The sequence below is a fragment of the Gossypium hirsutum genome, chromosome D07, assembly GCF_007990345.1.
Source record: "Gossypium hirsutum isolate 1008001.06 chromosome D07, Gossypium_hirsutum_v2.1, whole genome shotgun sequence".
Taxonomy (NCBI): Eukaryota; Viridiplantae; Streptophyta; class Magnoliopsida; order Malvales; family Malvaceae; genus Gossypium; species Gossypium hirsutum.
Genome location: NC_053443.1, coordinates 2,905,600 through 2,928,204, shown reverse-complemented (window position 1 = coordinate 2,928,204; position 22,605 = coordinate 2,905,600). Strand labels below are relative to the sequence as shown.

Here is a 22,605-nt window from a genome sequence, read left to right as displayed (position 1 = left end):
GCGAAACTCTCATCTTTTATTGTTAACTGTCAGAATCCACCTTTATTTTCCCAACATAGTCCGTCATTCCTAAGTTGATGAAGATGCAAGCAACCTTATAAAGTTAAACTAAAAACAATGGGTTTCTTAATAACCTAGTCAAAAAGTCAGGCTATGACTATCATTCAGTTTAGTTGGTTTGGGTCATAGGGACTGAGCCTAAACTGGGGATATGCATCCGATTTAGTTGGTTTGTTTCATACGGATCAAATCTTGGGTTTCTTAATAACCTAGTCAAAAAGTCAGGCTATGACTATCATTCAGTTTAGTTGGTTTGGTTCATAGGGACTGAGCCTAAACTGGGGATATGCATCCGATTTAGTTGGTTTGTTTCATACGGATCAAATCTTGAATTGAAGTTTTATGAATTCATATTTGGCAACAAAAATATATTTAATTTGATTTTAAGTTGTTTCAACTTCGGTTCCATTCTCCTTATAAAAAAATCAATATAAATATTAATATTATTTTAAAAAATAAATCTAATTCTGGAGTCGGTTTATAACCCTTGCCATGAAAATTTTTAAAATTTTAATTTCTCTCTAGCTAACTGAATTTTAATTTGATTGACATCATTATTGGAATATTTTAAAGAGTGTAAATTTGGATATCCTTTAGCAGGGTGGTTTAGGTTGATGAGTTTGGAGAAAGTAATAGATCAATTGACCCAAAAATCGTTATGAACTAGTTAGATAAATTTTTTTAATATTTATATTTTTTAATAATTTTTTAATCAAACTGAACATATCAATAAATAGTAACCTGAACAATTCAACCAGAAATAGTATAAAAAGAATCTCTAATCTCTTGATTTGGGGTGGACGTAGAGCGGCAAAACGGACGGGCATGAATCAGCCCAATATGACCCAAGATTTGGTCCAGTTTGGATTAAATCATGCCAGCCCAGTCCACTGCCAGCCGTGCTTAGATTCTTAAAACTCTTACAACCATAACCCATGACCCGACGGTTTTTTTTCTCACATCACCAAAATCAGACCACGACCAAAATAAGCTTCCTTTTCCTATCATTTCAGGGATCTTCCCCAGGTCAGATTCTTAAGCTCGTATTTTTCTTTTTTGTCCTTTTTTTTTTAAATTATCAATTATTGCTCTAATTGATTTCTATATCCCAAATCTTAATTGATCCGATCTCTAACAAAACCTTGACAATTAATTCTTTTCATAAATAATAAAACCTTAGTGGAAATTCTTAACAAAGCTGCTTTTTTGTTTTCAATTTTACAGCTATTTTTCACGCTGTTACAGAATTATATAATTTGTTTTGAAGTATTTTTGAATTTCCTACAAGCAACGAGAGATGCAGGTTAGTTGATATTTATATAGATGGTATAGATGGCTTTTAAAAAAATCTTGCGTACTTAATATACATGTAGATAGCCGAAGAAGTTAGTTTGGGTTTTCGTTAAAAAAAACGATTATCCCCTTGATTAATATAGTTGAAATCTTTATATGAAGGCATCAAGGGCAAGGTTGTTTAAGGAATACAAAGAGGTGCAGCGAGAAAAGACGGCGGATCCCGATATTCAACTTGTTTGTGATGATTCCAACATATTTAAATGGACTGCTCTAATCAAGGTTGTTTCTAAACTAAAAAATGGAGGAAAAAATAAAATTGTAGACATTATTTATTGTCTATGTCATCTAGAGTTTCTTTTTTTCCCTTGATACATATTGGGGGTATGGGTATACGTGAATGATCCTTCAAGAAGAAAACTTAAAGAAAGTTGAATATGCTCATGTTCAGACACATACCCATATCCGGATTTCACCTTTGAATCCTGGTTATATAGAATTTTATTTTGATTTTGTCTAAATTATATGATTATATATATAGGGACCATCTGAGACACCTTATGAAGGTGGAGTGTTTCAGCTTGCATTCGCTGTTCCCGAGCAGTACCCTTTGCAACCCCCTCAAGTGCGGTTCTTGACAAAAATATTTCACCCCAATGTGCATTTTAAGGTATGATTTCCTTGCCTTGATAGCTGTGTATTATCTGCCGGAATATTTGACTGCATAAAATGGAATGAAGGAAAGATGTTTTGATTCTTAAAGATAGCAATTGCATCTTAGCATCTGATTTATATATGATGAACTTTCCATTCCTTTTTGGGGAATTTTGGGTACTTGGCGTTTTTCAACTAGGCAGCCGTGAGCCTATGACTGCAAAACAGAAGAGATTTTTACACAGTATTCAAGGCTTTTCACCATAATATCTCTTAGGAGGCGTATGGATCTAGAAATATTTGATTATCTCTGGTGATAGGATTACCTGCTATTTAGATTACTTATCACATTATCAGATATGATACATTATCAGATTTAGTTTCATTTGATTGAAATGTAAGATTTTACTGTTGATGACGAATCTAAGAATACCTGAAAACATATTTTACTAAATTGTCTTTAATCATAAATAGGATGAAAGAAGTTATTAAACTATACTAAAAGTGAAATGACTGAAAATAAAGGAAAATTTTAGTGTAATAGTAATATACAAAATGCTAAAATTTTCAACTAACTAATAATTGAATAATGGAAAAAACTAAATAATACTAATATTAATTGTAATGTAATAAACAAAATATAGGGTGTGTTTAGCATTCCTTTTCAAAAACATTTTTCAAGCCAAACCAATTTTTTAAATCATAAGCAATGTTAAACAAATAGCTTTTCAAGCCAAAAGTACTTTTCAAACAGGGTTTTTAACCCAACCTAGAATGCTAAAAAGAAAATTTTCTTTAGCTTTCGAGACCTTTGGCTTTTGAAAAATCACATTTGTGCTAAATTATCTATTCGGCCTCATTATTTAGCTTCTAGCTCCTGGAAACTTATTTTTTACTTTATAACATAAACATTTTCTTTTTAGAAGAACTTTTGGACAACAATGCTAAACATTTGAATCTTAAACCAAAATTTTAAAAAACATTTAATTATCCCATAATATTATCGACAAATGTTAAAATTTTCTTAACAAACAATGATAGACAAAATTCACTCATTCTAAATAAATATAGTTTAAATGTTACTTGAAAAGAAAAAAAATGGAGAGTTTGATTCACTAGTATTTATTATTTTTTGTCTTAGTTTTAATGAAAATGGATCATAGTCATCAAGAATGGGTTAAAATTGTCACAAATTCTACATATTCTACACTAGCAAAGTAATGTAAAAGTACCTAAGAAACTTACTGAGTCTTGGTACTATCGGTAATATCATATTATTGGCATAAAGTAATGTCATTGAACCAAATGTGTTTATGCAATTACATATTGTAAGATTCTCACCGGGAACCTTACATTCCATGATCCAAACTGCTCTTTAGTTTTTGCAAAATACTGTGTTTAGTATGAATGTATATTTTTTTCCATCTCTTTGCAATGTAGTATTTAAGATTGGCAATTCTTATGGCTAGGGGAGTGTAGGTTAGGAGAGATTTGCGAGAACCCTTTCCACCAAGATTGCATGAGACTGAGGAAGATTTTGCTTTTATTAGTAAATTCCATCTTCTCCAAGTTGGAGCAAAACTTTAGTTTCCGTCTATGGACTTTATTTTACTTACCAGATTTCCAGGAAGGAGCAATTGGGTCATAATGTCAGAAGATGAGAACAAAAGTTAACGTTACAATCTTGTTTGTAAACTTGTACTCTGCTCTAGAACATGTTTTACTGGTGGAAAAAGGTAGAGCTTTGTCATCCATTTTATTGGCTTATTTTAGGAATCCAACTTCTAACAGGTCTACGGATCATTAACATTTGAAACATAACAATTCCATGATATTCAATTAAGAATTTAATCCATATTTATTAATAATGTCTTGTACAGACGGGAGAGATCTGCCTTGATATATTGAAGAATGCATGGAGTCCTGCTTGGACACTTCAATCTGTTTGTAGGGCTATAATAGCCTTAATGGCTCATCCAGAACCTGATAGCCCTCTTAATTGTGATTCTGGTAAGTTGGTGTATTTGATGCTTTTCTTTTCTGTTTCTTAATATTATGAATTTACCTAGTAGTGTAAAGATTATATCAAATATAAACATGAATCAAGAGTGTTCTTCATTTACTACTTAATACAGATATGCATGTATATTGTCATGGGTGAAAAGTCTTATATATAGAAGAATTTATAAATTCTATCGAACTTTAAGCTACTTCTATGTTTGATGTCATCCTTGATGGACACTTTTCCTACTTGTGGGCAGGCAATCTTTTAAGGTCTGGTGATATGAGGGGATTCCAGTCCATGGCAAGAATGTACACCAGACTTGCTGCCATGCCTAAAAAAGGGTGAACTTAAATGGTGTAATGAACAGTCTTAAACTGTAAGCGATTCACTCGTTGTGCTTTCCAAATAACATTCAAGAATGTCTCCAGTTTTTCTGATCCAACATATAGATTATAGAACAACATTGATGTTTATGTATCTAGATTACCAATAAACCAGTATCCTAAAGAAATTGAATTGTGTTTAAAAGCACTAATAACATTATTGCAATTTCTATTCTAGTTTGTTGATATGTTTTTTCAGTAAAATGGTTTAATTATGAATTTCATCTCTCTACTGTTGAAAATTGAGTAGTCCAATTAGGTGATACTATTAGGCCTGCAATTAATTGTTGTTTGAAAATTCTTTCAGTAACTTATATGCAAGTGTCAAAATGCTAGAACTTTAGTCTAGCAACCTATGCAATTTTAAGTGATTTTTATTTTGAAATTTGCCTAAATCAACCTTATTTTCAAAAAATGAGAATTATTATAGAAATTCTCTAAAGTACCAAAGTAAAGCGGAAGCAAAATCAAAAGGGAAATAAGCTTCAAATGAATAGAAAAACCACAAGAAAAATAGCGCAAAGTGGTTGAGTAAATGTTCTAAAAAATATTAAGGTTTACAACTAAGTAATTATAAATAAGGAGAAAGGCTTTTATCTATAGTTGAACTCCGCCTATCTACAATTATCCGTAAGGACTTAAGCTATATATATTTTTATATTTTAGGATTTACATTAACTACCTTGGTAATTCTAGTTTTACCGGAGTGTTTTACTTCGCATCAACAGTTCAAGTAGACAGGTTTCTCCACAAGTTCCACAAGCTAGGTCAATTTGAGTGGATTAAATGAGTCTCATTTGATCAATAGACTACCATGAGATGTTTCATGCGCAATGGTCACGAGCTTTAATCCGCGGCCTTTGACATTCTCTCCCACCCATTTTCGTAACGCCCTCATCGCGTACTCGAACTGACACTGGTTTGACTCATTTACCTCTCAACTAGTCTCTCTGTCGGGTAGTTCCATTCTTTGAAACATTTGCCTCAGCTTATGTTTCCGTCATCGCCTAACTCGAACTATATTTCTCTATTATACATCTTGATCGTAAGAGGTCATCGCACTTACTTACCCCCATTGTGATTTGCCTCGACCAGGATCCTGTTAATCCATATAAAAAGACTTTGGTATACTCACATTGAACACGGGTTAACCTTGAGTATTGTATTTAACTTTGGTTTGTAAACCCCTTAGCTTATCCACTTTAGAACTCTACAAGAGTCATTGTGTCTTTACTAAGCCAACGGTCAATTACAATATAAAACACTAGATAAGTTTTTAAAATACACTTCGTTCGTAACATTTACTCGATTTGACTACTTAGTTTGCATCCTTACTTTTTCTACAAAGTCTGATGCAAGACTCATCTCTCTCATAGGTGGTAGCCCCACTGATAACTAAAGAAGCATCATATTGATTTTCTATCCCTCTAGCATTTCCAAAGAGGTCTTTGTAGCACTCCGATCTGGAAGTCAATATTCCCACCACACAGAACATTCTTGGCTAGCTGGATTGTCGACAATACAGTGGTTCCATCTCTCGTGTCTTGACTTACCGACACAATGCATTGTTGTTGTCGAGTATCCAAGATACAATCGGTAAAAGGAACCAAAAGAGGATTAATATTGTTAAGAAAATTCAAGCCAAGCACAAAGTTGTAATCATTTAAGTGAATCACCTTAAATTCTTCGCCTTTCCATTTATCAATCTATAGTTTCACTCTTTGTGCTACTCTCATAGTTGGGACCTTTTTGGAATTAACAGTATTGATCTTTTTGGCTAATTTGCTAACCAATAGACCAAATTTACCCACAACTTTCTCTAATACAAACAAATCAGATATCCCGTATCGACAAGAGCGCTTCTCCTTCGGCCTACGATGTTGATGTCCACAAACATCATCCCTTTCTACTTCTGATCCCTCTTCGTCTTCGCAGAATTGAGTATCATCGACCCAAGCTTTAAAGTTTCTCTCTAGCTCCGCTTCATCTTTTTAGTGACTACAAATAGCTTAGATCGCTCTAGACAACCCCACATCTTATGCAAACCACAATATAAGAAGCATTTCACTGGCATCTTCTCATTCTTTTTGACCCTATTGGCTTTTATAGAACGCACAATCGAACTAAGTCGGATCATTGCCTTGTTTGGCTCATCATCCCCTTCGATGGCATAAAACACTGACTTTTTTAAACAGTCTCTCACCATATGTGGATCATCACAAAGGAAGCATTTCACTGGCCCCCTCAGTTTGTTGTTGCGTTTTCACTTCCCATTATGTGGTATTACATTATCACCATTCTTATTATTTCCACCGTTGCTATTTATGTCTAGGTCTCCCTCATGGTCTTCCTCGCCTTTGCCCATCTCTTTAAGCTTGGAAGACTCTAACTTACCTTAGTGATCCAACTCCGCACAGTGTAAGGATAGTCGCTCAAAGGATAATTGAGAATAAACTAAAAGAAAAGGGAAATGAGGAAAAAATAAAAAATTACTTAAAACCTAGAAAAAACATAAAAAATTTATATAAATTCGTAGAAATTAAAAAATATATTTATTTTTTATTTTTTAAAACACATAAAATCTTAAAAAGAGTGTTTTTAAATAAATACTATTTTCTAATTTTCTAATTTTACATTATTTTAGTACATTATGTTTGAAATGTATTCATTTAGTGTGTTTTTAAATAAATTTAAAAAAATTTCTTATTTCGGCCCTTTATTCGTATTTTTTTGGATTTTATTACTTTGAATAAAAATATATTATTTTCGTATTTTATTATTTTATATTATTTTAGTACATTATGTTTGAAATGTATTAATTTACTGTTTTTTAAATAAATTTTAAAAAAATCATTATTTCGGCCCTTTGTTCGTATTTTTCCACCAGATTTTATTACTTTTAAAAAATATAATATTTTCTAATTTTATTATTTTACATTATTTTAGTACATTATGTTTGAAATGTATTCATTTAGTGTGTTTTTTAAATAAATTTAAAAAAAAACTTATTTCGGCCTATGTTCGTATTTTTTACCGGATTTTATTACTTTCAATAAAAAACACACTAAATGAATACATTTCAAACATAATGTACTAAAATAATGTAAAATAATAAAACTAGAAAATAGTATATTTTTTAAAAGTAATAAAATCCAGGAAAAAAAATTCGAACAAAGGGCTGAAATACGAACATGTTGGTGCCGCTTCTGCCACAGGCACCATTGGTGCTGCCTGTGGCATCCCCTTCATTCAGCCATTTTTTTGTATTATTTTAGTAAATAAAAAATTTATATTATTTTGATATTATTTTATTTTTTTTGTAATATTTTGGTAAAAAACCCGAATTGTTCTTATAACATTTCATAATGTTATATATATATATATTAATTTACTATTAAAATTTTATTTATATGAAGGAAATATTGTTTTTCGTGCTCAATTTTACTAGACTTTAATTTCCTTTATACAAAATATACATAAAATTAGAAATAAAAGTAAAATAGAACTAATTGATATATTACATTGAACATATTATCTACTCAAAAAAAGTATTTTTTTTTAATTTCCAGTCTTTCTTTGAATTTGATGTATCTTTTTACAAAAAGAAAAGTATAACTTATAATTTCCGGAAATTTTTTATTTTTTTTCTGATTTTAAAAAAAATAAATTTTTTTCCTGATTTTTTTTCTATTTTTTAATTTTTCTTATTTTTATTTTATTTCAAAAAAATAAATTTCAAAAATAGAAAAATATTCAAAGTTATTAAAAAGTAGTATATATATTTATATATCTATATTATTTTGTGTTTTTTCTATATCTTTTTGAAAATTTCTCTTTATTTTGTATCTCCCTTTTCTTGTATTTTATGTAATTTTTAAAAATAAAAGTAAATATTTTTAATTTCTGAAAATTTTCTATAATTTTATTTTTAAATTCTTTGATATCTTTCCTAAATTATTTGTTTTTTTTTTAACTTTTTTCCCCTTTTTTGAATTTATTCTATAAAGTAGAAATATAGTGATTTGACATACTGAAAGCACACCCCATCTTTTTTTTTTGTAATGCCATTAACGGTTGGGGAAAAGTGCATCATGATTTGACATTTCATGTACCAAACTGATATAAAAAATTATTTAAGTAACAAAGTGATAATTAGTTGCAACTTTGGGGTAAATAATGCATTAACCCTATTATATATTAACTATAAATTTAATTTTTATATCTACTAATTACATAGTATATAAAAATAACATAATATAATATATAAATAAATATTAAAATTATACATGAATTTTAATATAATTTATAATGTTATATATCAACTTTAATTTGGTGTATTTGTATACATCAAACTTTAATTTTGATTTAATTTTAATTTAATTTTCATATTTCACTAACTTCATTATCTATGTGACACAAATTTTCATTAAATCATGTGTATGCCGACATGACATTTTATTAGGTTAAAAAACAAACAAGCAAATTTAAATTATTTCTACCTAAATTAAAAATAAAATAAACACACTTGAGTAATATGTTTCTTACTTTCCCCAGTAAATCTTTTAAAAAAAAAATCTAGGTAGAAATAATTTAAACTTATTTTATATTATTAAATCTAATAAAATGTCATTTCAACAAGTTACATATGATTTAGCGGAAAATTATGCCACGTAGATAAGCAAGGTTAATGAAATGTGAAAATTGAATCAAAATTAAAGTTTGATGTATATAAATGCACCGAATTAAAGTTAACATTGCAAACTCGTATAAAAATTCATGTATACTTTTTGGTATTTGTCCCTATAATATATTAGAAATTTTGAAACAACTTAAGTCGGATTTGAGCTTTGAATATTCGAACTCAAATCCAATTCATATTTTAGATGAGCCTAATTTTTTAAAACTTATTTTACAAGTTAAACTCCTTCAAAATTTAGACAAACTTTTGAGTTTAAAAAAATAACCCGAATTAATCTATTTCACATAGAATTAAAAAAATAAATTTTTTTTCTCCACGGAATAGAAATCTGTTTAGTTAAATCCAAATGTGTCCTTTAAGCAATAATAAAATAAAATCCAATGTTTTACTTGTGCTTATTGCATCCTCGACTACAATATAATTTATTTATTTTAATTTGTTTAAGACCCAAAAATATTAATTAACTTCTAAAGTTTTGATTGAGTTTGTGTCCTTCACAATTGAGTTTTAACTCAGTTGTAAATTTATTAATTTTTTTTATTTTTACAAGAAATAAATTTTATTTTGAAGGTATTTTTACCTTTTTATATAAATCTAAAAAATACTTACATAGAGTCCAAACCCAAAACATCACAAAATTTTATTTATCCAATTTTATCATCTAAACTAAAACATATTTATTTTTTATATTAAAATGTTATAAATTTATTAGATATGTTGGGGGTAAATCCGTTTAAGCAATGAACAAGTAAAATAACGAATAAATTAAAAATACTGAACACAAATACTTTATGTGGAAAAAACATTTCTAAGAGGATAAAAAACCATAGGTAAAAATAATTTCTTAAAACGGTAAAAAAGAAGAGTACAAAGATGGAGATAAAACTAAACTCTGAAACTCGAAATAAGAACTCTCAAAACGTAAACACAAAATTCTTTAAAAGCTTGTAAAAATGAATAGCTAAATGTGTAATGAGTTATTTTTTTAGAGTGAAAAAAATACTTATTTATAAACTAAATTTGTAAGTCAAATAATATTAAAATAATCTACACTAATTAAAATTTAACTAAGACAACAAAATTAAAAAAAATATATATTTTCACCTACATTATGAATGTGCTATAAATATAATATTTATAAAATAATAATTACCCACCTTAATTCATAAAATATTCAATTTCTCATTACCGATAAGTGTTATGGATTACATCATTCTTTGCTAAATGGGGTTTGATAATTAATTTTAAAATTGAGTTAAATTGTAAATTAAGAGTAAATTTTTTAATATTATTTTTTCTTTACTTTTAAAGATCTAATTTTCTTTTTCATTCACAAAATTCAAAGTTAATACCTTACTTTAAAAACTTGAATTTTTACCAATAAACCAGACATTCATTTAGTGCCATCATTCCCGTTCCATGTATAGGTTGCTGTCCCTTTCTCAAACAAACCCCCGAGCTGGCTGAACCTAAATACAATTGTCTTTCCAGACGGAGGGCATTAATTAATGGATCTCGACCAAACATTATTACATAATTTACAGATATATGTCCTAAAAAAAATAAGCTATAAAAATAATTACTTTTTATTTATTTCAGATTACATTTTAGTTATTTATGTTTAAAATATTACGTTTTAGTCATTTATGTTATCATTTTGTTACGAAGTGGTTACTCTATCGTTAAGCTCCGTTATCTTCTTAATGGCAATCCTATGTAGCAGTCCAAATGAGTTTTAAATGTCAACTTGAATGTCCTATGTGGCAGTTCAAATTAAATTTATTTAATTAAAAACTTATTTTCATCCAAGCAATTGGATATCTAAGTTGACATTTAAAACCTATTTGGATTGCCACGTAGGATTGTCGGTAGGAAGGTAATGGATTTTAACGGTAGAGAGTGACCACTTCGTAACAAAACGATAACAGAGATAACTACAACGTAACATTTCAAACATAAATAACTAAAATATAATTTGAGGCAGACAAAAATTACTATTTTTATAGTTTACCAAAAAAAAACAGATATCTAATAATTAACTCAAAAGATTTATATGAGTTCGCTCAGATTTTTTTACCCAGAATGAACAAATCATAAATATTTACAAAATAATATCTAATACAAAACAATTCTTTAATTTGACTTCCTTTGTGTATAAATTAAAAAAAGAGAAGTTATTTTTCAGTGATAAAAGAATCAGATTGAAAAATAAGGATCTGGATTTAATATTCTAAAATATAAAGTCCAAGTTTGATTTTTTTTTTAAAATTAAAGCAAATATATTCAGTATTTTTTTTAGTGTGAAAGCAGATATACTTTAGTTTTAAACTAAACATATTTAATAATATTTTCAAATACATCATATTCATTTTTTATACAATATTTAATAAAACTAAGTTTTATACCTTAATCATAAGTATAATCAGACCTTAGCGCAGATTTATATGTATTTATAAGAGATCTGGTAGGAAGATGATGAGTAGATACATATACACTACACAGTGACATATATATATATATATAAATAATAGACACTTGTCTTTTTTCTTAGGAAATTTTTAATTCAGCTTTGAACTGGGTTTTTTCTTTTTCTAAAAAAAATTATGTTAATAGAAACAAACCTTTTTGAGCACAGAAAAAGTTCTGGGTTTTTGTCCCAAAGCGTTTCAAAATAAAATCAATTACCATTTTTCCAGCATAAAAGAAACTCATCATTGATAACATCTTGCCCTTTATATAATCAACTAACCTTTTTGCTGATGAGCTGACATTACAGGAAAATGAATATCCCTATATATATATATTCCTTTAAATTGAGATAAATCGAGAACAAAGAGATATCCATGAAAATTATAACCAGGATTTTGTGAGATTTACAGCTTTTTCGACAAGATTTTTGTTTTAAAGTTTATGCTTTCTTTCTTACCCAAAATCTGAAGTGAGATTTTTGAGTCATAAATTAGTACCCTAATCCTAATCTGGCAGATTGGATGGGTTCTCATTGTCCAAACGAGTGGGCTACTGCCCCTCTTAAGGAGTTTCCGGATCTTCTTTCTTTTAATCCTGTGTCATGACACTTTTCCATGAAAAAAAAAACAATCAGATCCACCAAATATAGTGCATCAGAGAGAATTAACCAAACTATCTTTATATATTCTGAGTCAAACTTAGTTTTTTGGATGAGAACTGCAAATAATAATGGAGCCATTTCAGATATTTTCAGGAAGAGGCAGCTATGATTTTGGGAACTTAGGTCATCAAGAGAAACATTTCTAATTTCCCTTGAAAAAAGAAAAAGAAAATGAAGGAATTTTCTTTTTACTATATAATTGGATATATAATTGTTTGTTGGTGTTGGTCTATATGCCTATAATGGCAGAAACATTATGAAGGAGGGCCCTCTCCACATGAAGGGTGATGTATCTTTCAGTCTTTAGACCAACAAATCTTCAATATCTATGACATTTTTTAAAATTTTTCTGAAATTCAACACAAATATCAATGGGTTCACTGACCCCTAAGTTCAGACTCAGAAACTCCTCCTATATATATATATAAAGAGGATACTGTACTGTATAGTGTGTACTGGATCCATCTTAGCCACCCACTGTCACTCTTATCACTATTTCGGCACTAAATATAAAAAATAAGAGAAGGGGTTTTAGATTTTAAGATTCTGAATCTAAAACAGTATAAAGTGCCCATTGGGAGAGCATATCAATGGAAAATAATTGATACCGGCCTTGATTTTTTCTTTGACCTTAAAGTGAGTTGGGTATTTTTAACTGAACATATGGTTGATATGATTTTGTCCATCCATATCATATGCATGGTTCCTTTTAAATAAGTGTTACACATTCTAGTTGGCAACATGTGCTAGTAGTGCCACCATAACCCCGAAATCAATTAAATTAAGAAATCTAAATATCTTATTCATTTTACTTTTGTTTCGGTATAAATTAAGAAAAAACATGAAATTAGAACTAGATGAAAATAGCCAAATTTACATACATTCAATAAACTAATAATTAATATTGTTGGATTGTGCGGTAAAGATTTAGATTTCTTAAGCATGATTTCAAGTTTCAACCTTGTAAAACAATGTTGAAAGAACTTATTTTTAAAAAGAAATCTGACCTAATTCAATTTTACATATAATAAAAAATTTTAAGATAAAAAAAATCCAATTAGCCATGAACCTATGATAAAGCCATGCACACAAATTTTCGATCAGCTGACAAAGATCGTGGATGGAGCTTGCAGTTGAAGAGGGGTTTTAACCGCAACATTGGGATAGCTTCAGTTTTGGAAGCAGAGGTGTGGGCTGCTCTTGACGGTCTCGCCATTGATTGGAAGAGGGGACATGACAAGGTGATTTTTGAAAGTGATAATCAGATTTTGAAGCAATTGTTGAACAATTACAGAGATGAAGATTACTCTAATTCGCTGATTCACAACATCAAAACGTTGCTGCAAAGGAATTGAGGTTCACATCCCATGTGAAGCCAATACAATATCCAAATAAAATCTGACCTATATTAATTTTGTACATAACCAAAATTCTTATGATTAAGAAAAACACCATTCGATTAGCTAGGAACATTGTATAATATAGGGAAAGATGTTTACTTACGTGAATATATATATCATGCATATTTTTGGACACTCTTTCCAGATGGATTCATGACTTCTTTTAATTTGGAAAAATTCAACAACCAAATTGAATTTAATATACTTAATCTATAAGTAAAGATTTCAACCTTTTTTTTTTCTCGTTTAACACGTCATAATTAACAAAAGTGAGCACATATTTCCTTTTTTTCTTTTTGAAAGTCGATATGAGCGCGCACACATATATTCTTCGATATATTTCACTATCAATGTATTATGGAGATTGAATGGAAGGCGATGTAAATGTCCCAAACCCAAATGTATGTGATTCACACCCTAAATGCCATCAATTTAGTAACTAGTTTAGTAGGCCAGCCAAGGGTTTGGGGGGTTCGGCATTTTTAATGTGAAGATGGGCTAGCTAGGGTTAAACACTCACCCATTGAATTTATCATGGAAATTAAAAAACTGAAATTAAACCTTAGGGTTTTCATCTTAAACAAACTCCACGCTCTTTGAGGCGTATGCCATTACACGCTCCAATGAAAGGTTATTTACGTGCTAAGGCATCTTTGAGACCGTAGATACGACAAGTATTAAAAGGTTTTTAGGTCGAATTCTAAATAAAATCCTTGTATTGTGCATTGGTGATAGATTTAATGTTACTATTATAATTTGATCATCTATAGTTTTCTATTTTTAAAATGTGCATTTTCAATATTAAAGTTAAAATTTTTTATTAATCCAGTCAAATAAATTGATGTGGTTTATTTCTTAAAATATATGATAACATGATATTTTTTTGTATAATTGGATAAAATTTTTTCATATTTGAAATAAAAAAAAGAAAATAATCCATAATATTTATCCAATTGTAGAAAGAATACAAATATATATTAAAATTATATAAAAAATACACCTTTTGAAAAGGAGAGATGTTAGAAATAATTAAATTGTAATAGAGAGACTAATCTAAAAAAACATAGTAAAGGGACTTTATATGAAAATTTACCAACTTTTAATGCTTGGGAACAGGAGCGTGCACTAACGCGTTCTAATAGTGAGCTTCTTTTTCACTATTCCGATCTAGGGAAACACCCATAATGGAATTGTGATAAGAACCGAACCTCACTTCCACGTGGGTAAAACCCATTGGTTCTTTTTCCCTATCATTTGTTTTCTCTCTCTTGAACTTTCTGTATAAATAAAATAAAATAAAATAAAATTTAATTTAATACAACAACAACAAAGACCCTCCTTTCAAGGACAAAAGATTAAAAACACTTTTCTTGTCTACTCTTCTCTCTCTCTAAAGGAATCGAAAAACCTCTCCTTTGTTTAAGCTAGGGTTTCTCATAACTTCGCACTCAAATTATACACGACGAGCTTCAGATCTCTTCATAAAGATCCAGCCTTCTATTTGGTCGATCAATGTTCTTTCTTTTCATACCATTTTCTCGACTGGCCGTGAAGAATCGAAGCTGGGTGGGTTTGAGATTCTCTTAAGAGGTACCTAACTCAAATAAAGGTATTATTTTTTTCTGATCTAATTACAATTTAAAGCTCTGGATTTGTTTTGTTATTGATTTGTTTCCTTTTGTTTAATACGAGTTTAAGCTGAGCTGGAGCTTTTTGTTTATTTCAGTTATCTTGGGTTAGTTTACTGTGTTTAGTACGTTAAGTTTAGACTTTGATCGACATTTTGGCATCTGGGTTTTGCTTTATGAGTTTATACATTCACCTTTTTAATGGATATTTTATGTATTTTTTATCGGTTTTGTGGTGGTAGAAATGATGTTCACTGTTCACGAGCTTGTGAATTATGATAGTTATAAAACACTAGATAATTTTTTTACATTTTATGGATTATTTTAACATCAACCTCGAAGGCTTGGAGGTGAGTTTTAAAGTTTATTATTTTTTGCTTTGATATAAGGGGAGATGAACAAGACTATTTTTCTCATCGAAAACTTTGGTTCCTATTATCTGATAAAACCCTAACATGTTGTTTACCTTATTGCTGTAATTTGATGATTTACTTTGTATTCTAAATGGATGGGTTTTGCCATATAATTTATTAGGATGTTATTAAAACATTAATGCAGTAACTGCGAACATATTTAAGTTTTATTTCATAGGAACTAGGGTTTCCAATTTTGTTCCCTTTGAATAGTATTCAGTCCTCTACTGCTATAAATTATTATTTTATGTAATAAATCACCACATATAGGGGCTTTCCAGCTTCTCATCTTTTTTATTGTATCCGTCTTACTATATTGCTGTTATTTCATCTTGAATTCCTAGGAATCATTAAGTGCGTGCTTAAGTTCTTGTGATATACTTAATATCTTAGAGCTTCATGCATATTGATTACATAGCTTATGGGTATGGTCACACTGTTACCATGTATTGTTATCAATGCTCATGGCATATCTAATTGTTGCACATTGGTGTTATCAATTAGTTACTCATATCACGGAGACAACTATTGTGGTCAAGGAAACTCATCACGGTTGCAGTTCTAATCTTGTCGCCAAGTCCATGGAATCACCCATAAAGATTGACTCAATATCCATAGATCTTATCAAAGCTAATGGTGATATTGATACTTGGAAGTGTGAACATTTTTCTATTCGGTAAGCCATGATCTTTAATATTCAGTGCTCTTGTATACTTGTTGGACTTCCTCAACCTCTCTATATACTGCCATTGTTGTTGAAAATGGGTTTGTGGTAGCTGCAGTTTGAGTGCGGGCTATATGCAGTAAGTGTACCTATGTGAGAGAGATATCTTTCCTTAGTGGAATCATTTGATACGGGAGGGTATAGCATCTACTTACTAACAAATGCTTTTAAAATTATTTATTGAAATTAGAATTATTGAAAGAATTAATTAGCTTATTTCTTTCCTTCTGTTGTTCGTGCTTCCTCACTAACTTCATTGCTTGCTTGTTTGTGTGTGTGCACAATGACTTTTCTCCACATTTTTGGGAATGGATTAAAATGTTTTGGATATTCTAGTTATAAATTAATGCATTAGCTGAGGTATTTTATTCTTTATCAATATATTGTTTGAGATAGAATGGAATGTTGAGACCATATCTCCAACAAATATGGAAGTATAGTAAACATCTAATTTATGTAATGGCATCTAATAGAGGGATTACAGTTATAAATTGAGGTAAACTTATTGCAAGATTTGATACAGCTTCTGCAGATATATAGTTTTTTGAGCACTACTTTCGCACTTGCTAGTTGCTTTATGCAGTGCGTTAATGGTCATGTTGGAAGTCTTCCTCATAAATTCCCTTTGATTTAAATGCAGTGGATATGCATCTGAGATGCGCAGGAAAGACTGGAAGAAAAGTTGGCCATTTGCATCAGATGGTGGCCAGAATATATTTAAAGAACAAAACGTTAAGCTTCCTCCTTTACTTGTCCCGAAGTTCAGATGGTGGTGTTGCCAGAACTGTCAGCAGGAGACTGGGGCTGAGGGCAGTATAAATGAAGAAAGAAATGTTAATAATAATAGTAGCAAATTGAAATCCTTCGGCTCTTGTCCCCTTGGGGATTCTGTGGCGTCTTCATCAGGTTTGCTGCAGGCTGGAAAGATTAATGTTGACTCAAGAAAATGTGATGCCATTGCTTGTTTGAATGTTAATACCAGTACCTGTCATCCTTTAGTTAGTGGTAAAAGTAACAGGAAAGTGGAAAATGCAGACAAACGAGTTATAGGTATATTTCTACCCTAGCTCATTCTTCATGTCATTACCACTAAATTAGAACATTAGTTGTTTTGGTTATTTTTCCAGGGCAAACAGATATCTTAGAAAATAACATTAATAAGGAAATTCCAAATTATGCTGGATTGGAAGTTATTGCTAGCCTTATGAAGCAAGCACTTCGTTTAGATGAAAAAGGTAAGTCTACCATGAGTAAAAGACCATATAAATAAGCTTAAGCATTTTCCTGCATTGCAACTGAAACTGGAACAACAGTAGCTGCAATAACAATGCTTCTTCTGCAACAGCGGCTTCTCTGCAACTTCGTAATCCTGATTTAGAAGAAAATGAGGTTGCCGGTGTCAAGCTTCTTGAATCAAATGTGGAATGCACAGTTAAGGATGCCACTGCAACATGTGAAACTGGAAAATCTGCCTGCAATCAACGAATGGCATTGGTGAAAGGCCGTGGATCCCATGGGATAGCGAGTACGGTTCATAGGGTTCCTGATGCTATCAGGACTCGTATAGATGAGCATTCTTCTTTGGAATTTGATGATTGTGATTATGCATCATCTGAAAGTGATGAGGTATTGCCTGGAACTGAGCCTGGCAGCTTGCATCGAAGAAAAAACCGTAAGGTTCGTCTGTTGACTGAATTGTTGGTTAAAAATGAAGATGAAAAAACTAATCTCACGAGTACAGAGGATTGTCCTTCTAGTACCATTCCTGATGCGTCCATACACATGGATTCAACATCTGCTTCCCAAGGTCAGGTTGCTTTCCAAGGAAATGTCACGAGTGGTTTGGCTCGAAGAAGGAAAAGAAAGATGCCTCGGGATGAAGAATGGATGCCTGGGGAATTGATGAGCTCTCCAAATAATGGCCATAAAAACCTTAGGACCTTCAACAGAGATGCAGAAACTGCTTATGGAATCACAAGTTCTGATTCAGAAGGTACAATTAACAGGACCAGCTCACAGACTCCAGCTAAGAGCAATTTGGTCAACCTTAAAGTTGATAGAAGTCCTATTCTAGGAAAGAAGAAAAACAAAAAGACCCAGAGTATTGATGAATGTCTATCCTTGCGTCTGTCTCGAGAAAATCTGCAGAAGGAAAGACAGAAAAAGCCTGGAGATCCCACTAAGAGTGATGCCACTGATATTGTTTTGTACAAATCAAATGATGTATCTGCAGGCAGTGGGTTCAATCCCTTTACTGAATCTGTTGCAAAGGCAGAGAAAAAATCTAATTTGTTGAGGAAAAAGAGCAAGATGTATCAAGATCATTCTCAGCGAACTTCTCCAGTTCCTTGGAACAATGGCATTCTCAGAGAAGGTCCGACTTCAAGGGAAGATGTAGAGGTAAGACAAATTGGGAATGTAGCTGTTCCGCTTGAAATAACCGATGATGCATCACCTGAAAAAGGATTGCAATTTTCCTTTAGTAATTGCTTTCCTGCTAAAAGATATGATACAAAATGTAGCACTCCAATAAGAGATGGGCTACAATCTTTATCATCTTGCCAAGGGCGTGTTCTCAGTGAATATGATACTGGGAGGAAAGATCTAAACATGAACCATGCTGGAGAGTCTACTTTTCCAACTAAATCTCAAGTTGATGCCTACCTTGGGAAGGGAATGCGTGTTGATCTCAACAGTAATCAAAACACATACAGAATTCCATTCCTGAATGAGAGGCAGAAGCACAGATCTCCTGCCGAAGTTGGGAGCTGTTCTACGATGCAGCAAATGGTATGAGCTTTTCTTCTGTTACTCAAGTAGTGAACTGGCTTTTATAATGGAAAAGAGAATAAGTTCATAAGATATTGTTGCAGAATCATTTGTGTGATCTTTCCCCAAATTTGGTCTTTCTTCCTTTGTAACCAAGTTTCTTTTTACATTCAGTTTTGGTATGCATGAATTATTCAAGTTATGATTAGCGTTTAGAATAAAGTTTCTGGAACTTTCAGATCAACCATATCCTTGCTTTTGAGCCAGAAACATTCCCTTTTCCTCAACTAGTTATAAAACTTCAAAAAGATACATCCATCTTTTGCTTCCATCCTTAGTCCTTGCTCCAAAATATAGATCTCTTGGAATTTTTTAAAACACTAATGACTCTTCTGGTTCTGATATAAGCTCATGTCATCTTATATATGAAAGGTTAGATACTAGCATTTTTATTTACAACTTTGAAGATGGCATATATACGTAGCATTGATTAACATAAGCTTGTGAACTTTATGGCATACATTTCCCAAGTAACGAGGAATAATTCTGCTAGTTAATGCATCTGTTTTTCCCATGTTGTTTCTGTGAAGCTGAGAAGAAGTTCTCTTTCCATCTTATCTCTTTTGCAGGATTTCAGTGGTACAAGCACCAATGGGAGAACTGAGTTTCCCGACCATGCCACAGTTGCTAGGGAACATTACGATCAACGTGTTGAAATGGTGTCTGAGCAAGGAGCTGCAGATGACATAATGGAAATTGCTGAACTCATGGTAAAGAATCAGTATGAATGGTGTCTTCCTGGTACTGAAATTGATAAACAGCTTCCAGAAACCAGTAACACCAAAATTCAGGGGGTGGATCTTAATAAAGTATATGGAAATGAAGAGATGAACCTGTTTCAAGAGACCACAGATAAACCGAAAGCTCAAGCTAAAAACGGAAGAATTGGCAAGTTTGAAAGAGGCGGTAATGTGGGATCCAGCAAACAGAAGTCAGTGGATTATTTCTCTCATATAGACCGAAACCAGTACAAGATAAGCAAATTGGAACGAAGTTACCCCCCTGCAGGCTTTAGGCCTTTTCCTCTATGTGGAGAGAAGCCATTGAATGGAGTCCAATTTTCTGCCACCAATTCCATCAGGCAAAACAGTGCTCAAAATTGCCAGCGGCTCGGGAACATGATCGGGCAAAGTTCCTCTCATGCTACTGTGCAGGCACTGGGAGTTTGTAACACATGCCAGAGTGCTCCGCAGCAGAATAAAGAAGTAGCTCACCTATGGTCATCCATGATATCGAATAGCATGTCCTATGTGCACAGCATCCCTCAAAAGTGTGCAGATCAGATTGCAAGGTTAGATGTGCTTTCACATTGCCCCAGCAGTCTACCTAAGGGAAATATGAGCCGAAATGATGATCGGAACTTCTTGAATGTGGCTTCAAATTATGAGAAGCATTGTAGGAAGTTTGATTCTGATGCCCTTAGAAGGACACATGCAGATTACTCATTTTCTTGCAAACATAATGCGGCGGGGTCAGTGGATTTGTATTCAAACGAAACGATACCAGCCATGCATTTACTCAGCCTTATGGATGCAGGGTTACAGTCAGGGGCACCAGTTGATGTTGATGGAAACCAAAGATTTGTTAAGAAACCTTCTTTTGTTCCTGGTCATCGTCCTAAAGAGCTTTTGAGCATGGCATCGGGGGGATGTAGAACCAATTCAATGAAACATCTATTGTTTGATTGCTATGGTAAAAGTCACCAACCTGAGAGTTTTTGTGAGTGTATGTCAGCCGCTGCAGCAGTCAGTCCTACTTCATTCCAGCATGGTAAAAGTTTCAAGAAAGCACCTGATTTTGCAGGTCAATTTTCAATGAAGTCTCGAGAAAAAGAGAAAAACAAATGCCCAGACTCACAAAGGCAGAGTAAAAACCACAGATCACAAAAAACTGTATCTTCAAATAGTGGCTTAAACACAACTTGTGGATCTATTCCTGTTCATAGTATGTCAAAATTGGTGCTTGGAACTTCAGATTTTACGATGTTTCCCATGACGCTTCATCCAAAGGAAAGTGCAACAAAACAAAAGCATAAGGCTCGTACTATGAGTGGCACTCTCTTCCATCCAAAAAGTGGTTCAGAGTATGGTATCTGCCTCATTAATAGAAACCCTGCTGATTTTACTGTGCCCGAAGCTGGAAATATGTACATGATTGGTGGTGAAGACCTGAAATTTGGAAGGGAAAAAGCTCCCTCTTCTGGATTGGGAAAATTGGTTGGGCACAAGCATGAGAGGAAGCTTACAGTTAGGAAAGAGCATTCACGACGTACTTCATGAGACTGTTACAATTATATTTTCTGGTAGCATCTCAAATCCCCTTTCATCTTCATTCTGGTTTCAAACTGATCTCTTCTCTTGCCACTTCCGCTACCTGAGTTCTTCAATCAGAAATTGACTTGTCTAATTTTCTGCAGGCAAAACCCGAAGCACCTTCTTTGATGCCCAGAACCACCCCCCTCCCCCCCCCAAAAAAAAAAAAAAAACAGGCTTAAAAGCTTTATCAAGTGTCTGGCTTCAAACCGGTCATATTTACTACACAAGTTGAATTTTTGTTCTTGTACTTGCACTGGCATTTTCCATTTCAAGCCTTGAAAAATGAAAAAGGTAGGTGCACGGTAAGGCCTGTAAATATTTGCATTTGCCTCGACCCATGCACACTCACCCTTACATTACTTTACCAACTGAAATTATTCAATGTTGTATGCTGGTGTTGTCCTGAACAAGTGTTTGTAAAACCTAATTACTGCCCTTAATTTGTTCTTCAAAGTGCTTGTTTGTCACTTAAGTTGGTTTATGCTCCATTCTTGAGCCAGTTATTGGGAGTGGAAACAGAACAGGCAATTAGTCAATAAAAGAGCCTTATAGGTATACTCTATACCTGTATTGTTAGTTATTATTCAGTTGTAATTTACAGCTCTTAAGGTTTGAGAAAAAGAGATAAACATGGATGGTATCGTATGAAGCCTGTAGGATATACATATATACCATCCCAAGTCGTTTTGCTGTTTTATGGTGTATGTTGTTCTTTCCCTTGTTGATTACTAAACTATCTTTTGTGGCCAACATGATTCCTCTTATTATGAGACGCTAAATCCTGAGATGATTATTATCTAAGTTGCATGAGAAGCTATGTTATTCTGATTTGAAGCGAGTGTTGGTGGTTCAAATCAATACGAATCTATTGTATATGGTATAATATATATATATATATAAATCAGATCAGATCAAATCACTCAATTTAGATTTGATCATGGATCGGTCAACCCGTCCAATCTCAAAGACTTGTTTGAAAAGTGGAAGGGTTTAAACAAAAATATAGGTATGAAAAATGGGCTTGATCAAAAAATGAAGTTCGCTTTCTAAATAGGCTAGGCTTTGGGTAATA

The 22,605-nt window shown here is 32.0% G+C and overlaps 2 protein-coding genes across 3 annotated transcripts; both read left to right on the top strand.

Annotated features, from left to right (window-relative positions):
• Positions 1-878: 878 nt before the first annotated feature.
• Positions 879-4,572, top strand: LOC107953836 (protein PEROXIN-4). Of its 2 annotated transcripts, XM_016889258.2 has the most exons (6): positions 879-1,086; positions 1,285-1,363; positions 1,516-1,635; positions 1,895-2,023; positions 3,888-4,017; positions 4,269-4,572. In XM_016889258.2, the coding sequence occupies exons 2-6, from the start codon at positions 1,358-1,360 to the stop codon at positions 4,355-4,357; spliced, it is 474 nt and encodes a 157-aa protein (XP_016744747.1). In that variant the 5' UTR covers positions 879-1,086; positions 1,285-1,357; the 3' UTR covers positions 4,358-4,572. The 2 variants fall into 2 exon arrangements, with proteins under 2 accessions (XP_016744747.1, XP_016744748.1); XM_016889259.2 differs by lacking the exons at positions 879-1,086; positions 1,285-1,363 and having other exon boundaries at positions 1,510-1,635.
• Positions 4,573-14,933: 10,361 nt separating this feature from the next.
• Positions 14,934-22,312, top strand: LOC107953837 (protein EMBRYONIC FLOWER 1). The gene is made up of 7 exons (XM_016889260.2): positions 14,934-15,233; positions 16,170-16,341; positions 17,030-17,439; positions 17,517-17,624; positions 17,735-19,179; positions 19,788-21,520; positions 21,635-22,312. Exons 2-6 carry the CDS (start codon positions 16,247-16,249, stop codon positions 21,495-21,497), a joined length of 3,768 nt encoding a protein of 1,255 aa, XP_016744749.1. The 5' UTR covers positions 14,934-15,233; positions 16,170-16,246; the 3' UTR covers positions 21,498-21,520; positions 21,635-22,312.
• The last annotated feature ends 293 nt before the right edge of the window (positions 22,313-22,605 follow it).

Coding starts and splice junctions, on each gene's coding strand:
- LOC107953837 (XM_016889260.2), top strand. CDS start 16,247: ATGGAATCACCCATAAAGATTGACTCAATATCCATAGATCTTATCAAA. Junction 16,342..17,029: donor TGTGAACATTTTTCTATTCG/GTAAGCCATGAT, acceptor ATTTAAATGCAG/TGGATATGCATCTGAGATGC. Junction 17,625..17,734: donor ACTTCGTTTAGATGAAAAAG/GTAAGTCTACCA, acceptor CTTCTGCAACAG/CGGCTTCTCTGCAACTTCGT.
- LOC107953836 (XM_016889258.2), top strand. Junction 2,024..3,887: donor ACCCCAATGTGCATTTTAAG/GTATGATTTCCT, acceptor TGTCTTGTACAG/ACGGGAGAGATCTGCCTTGA. Junction 4,018..4,268: donor CCCTCTTAATTGTGATTCTG/GTAAGTTGGTGT, acceptor ACTTGTGGGCAG/GCAATCTTTTAAGGTCTGGT.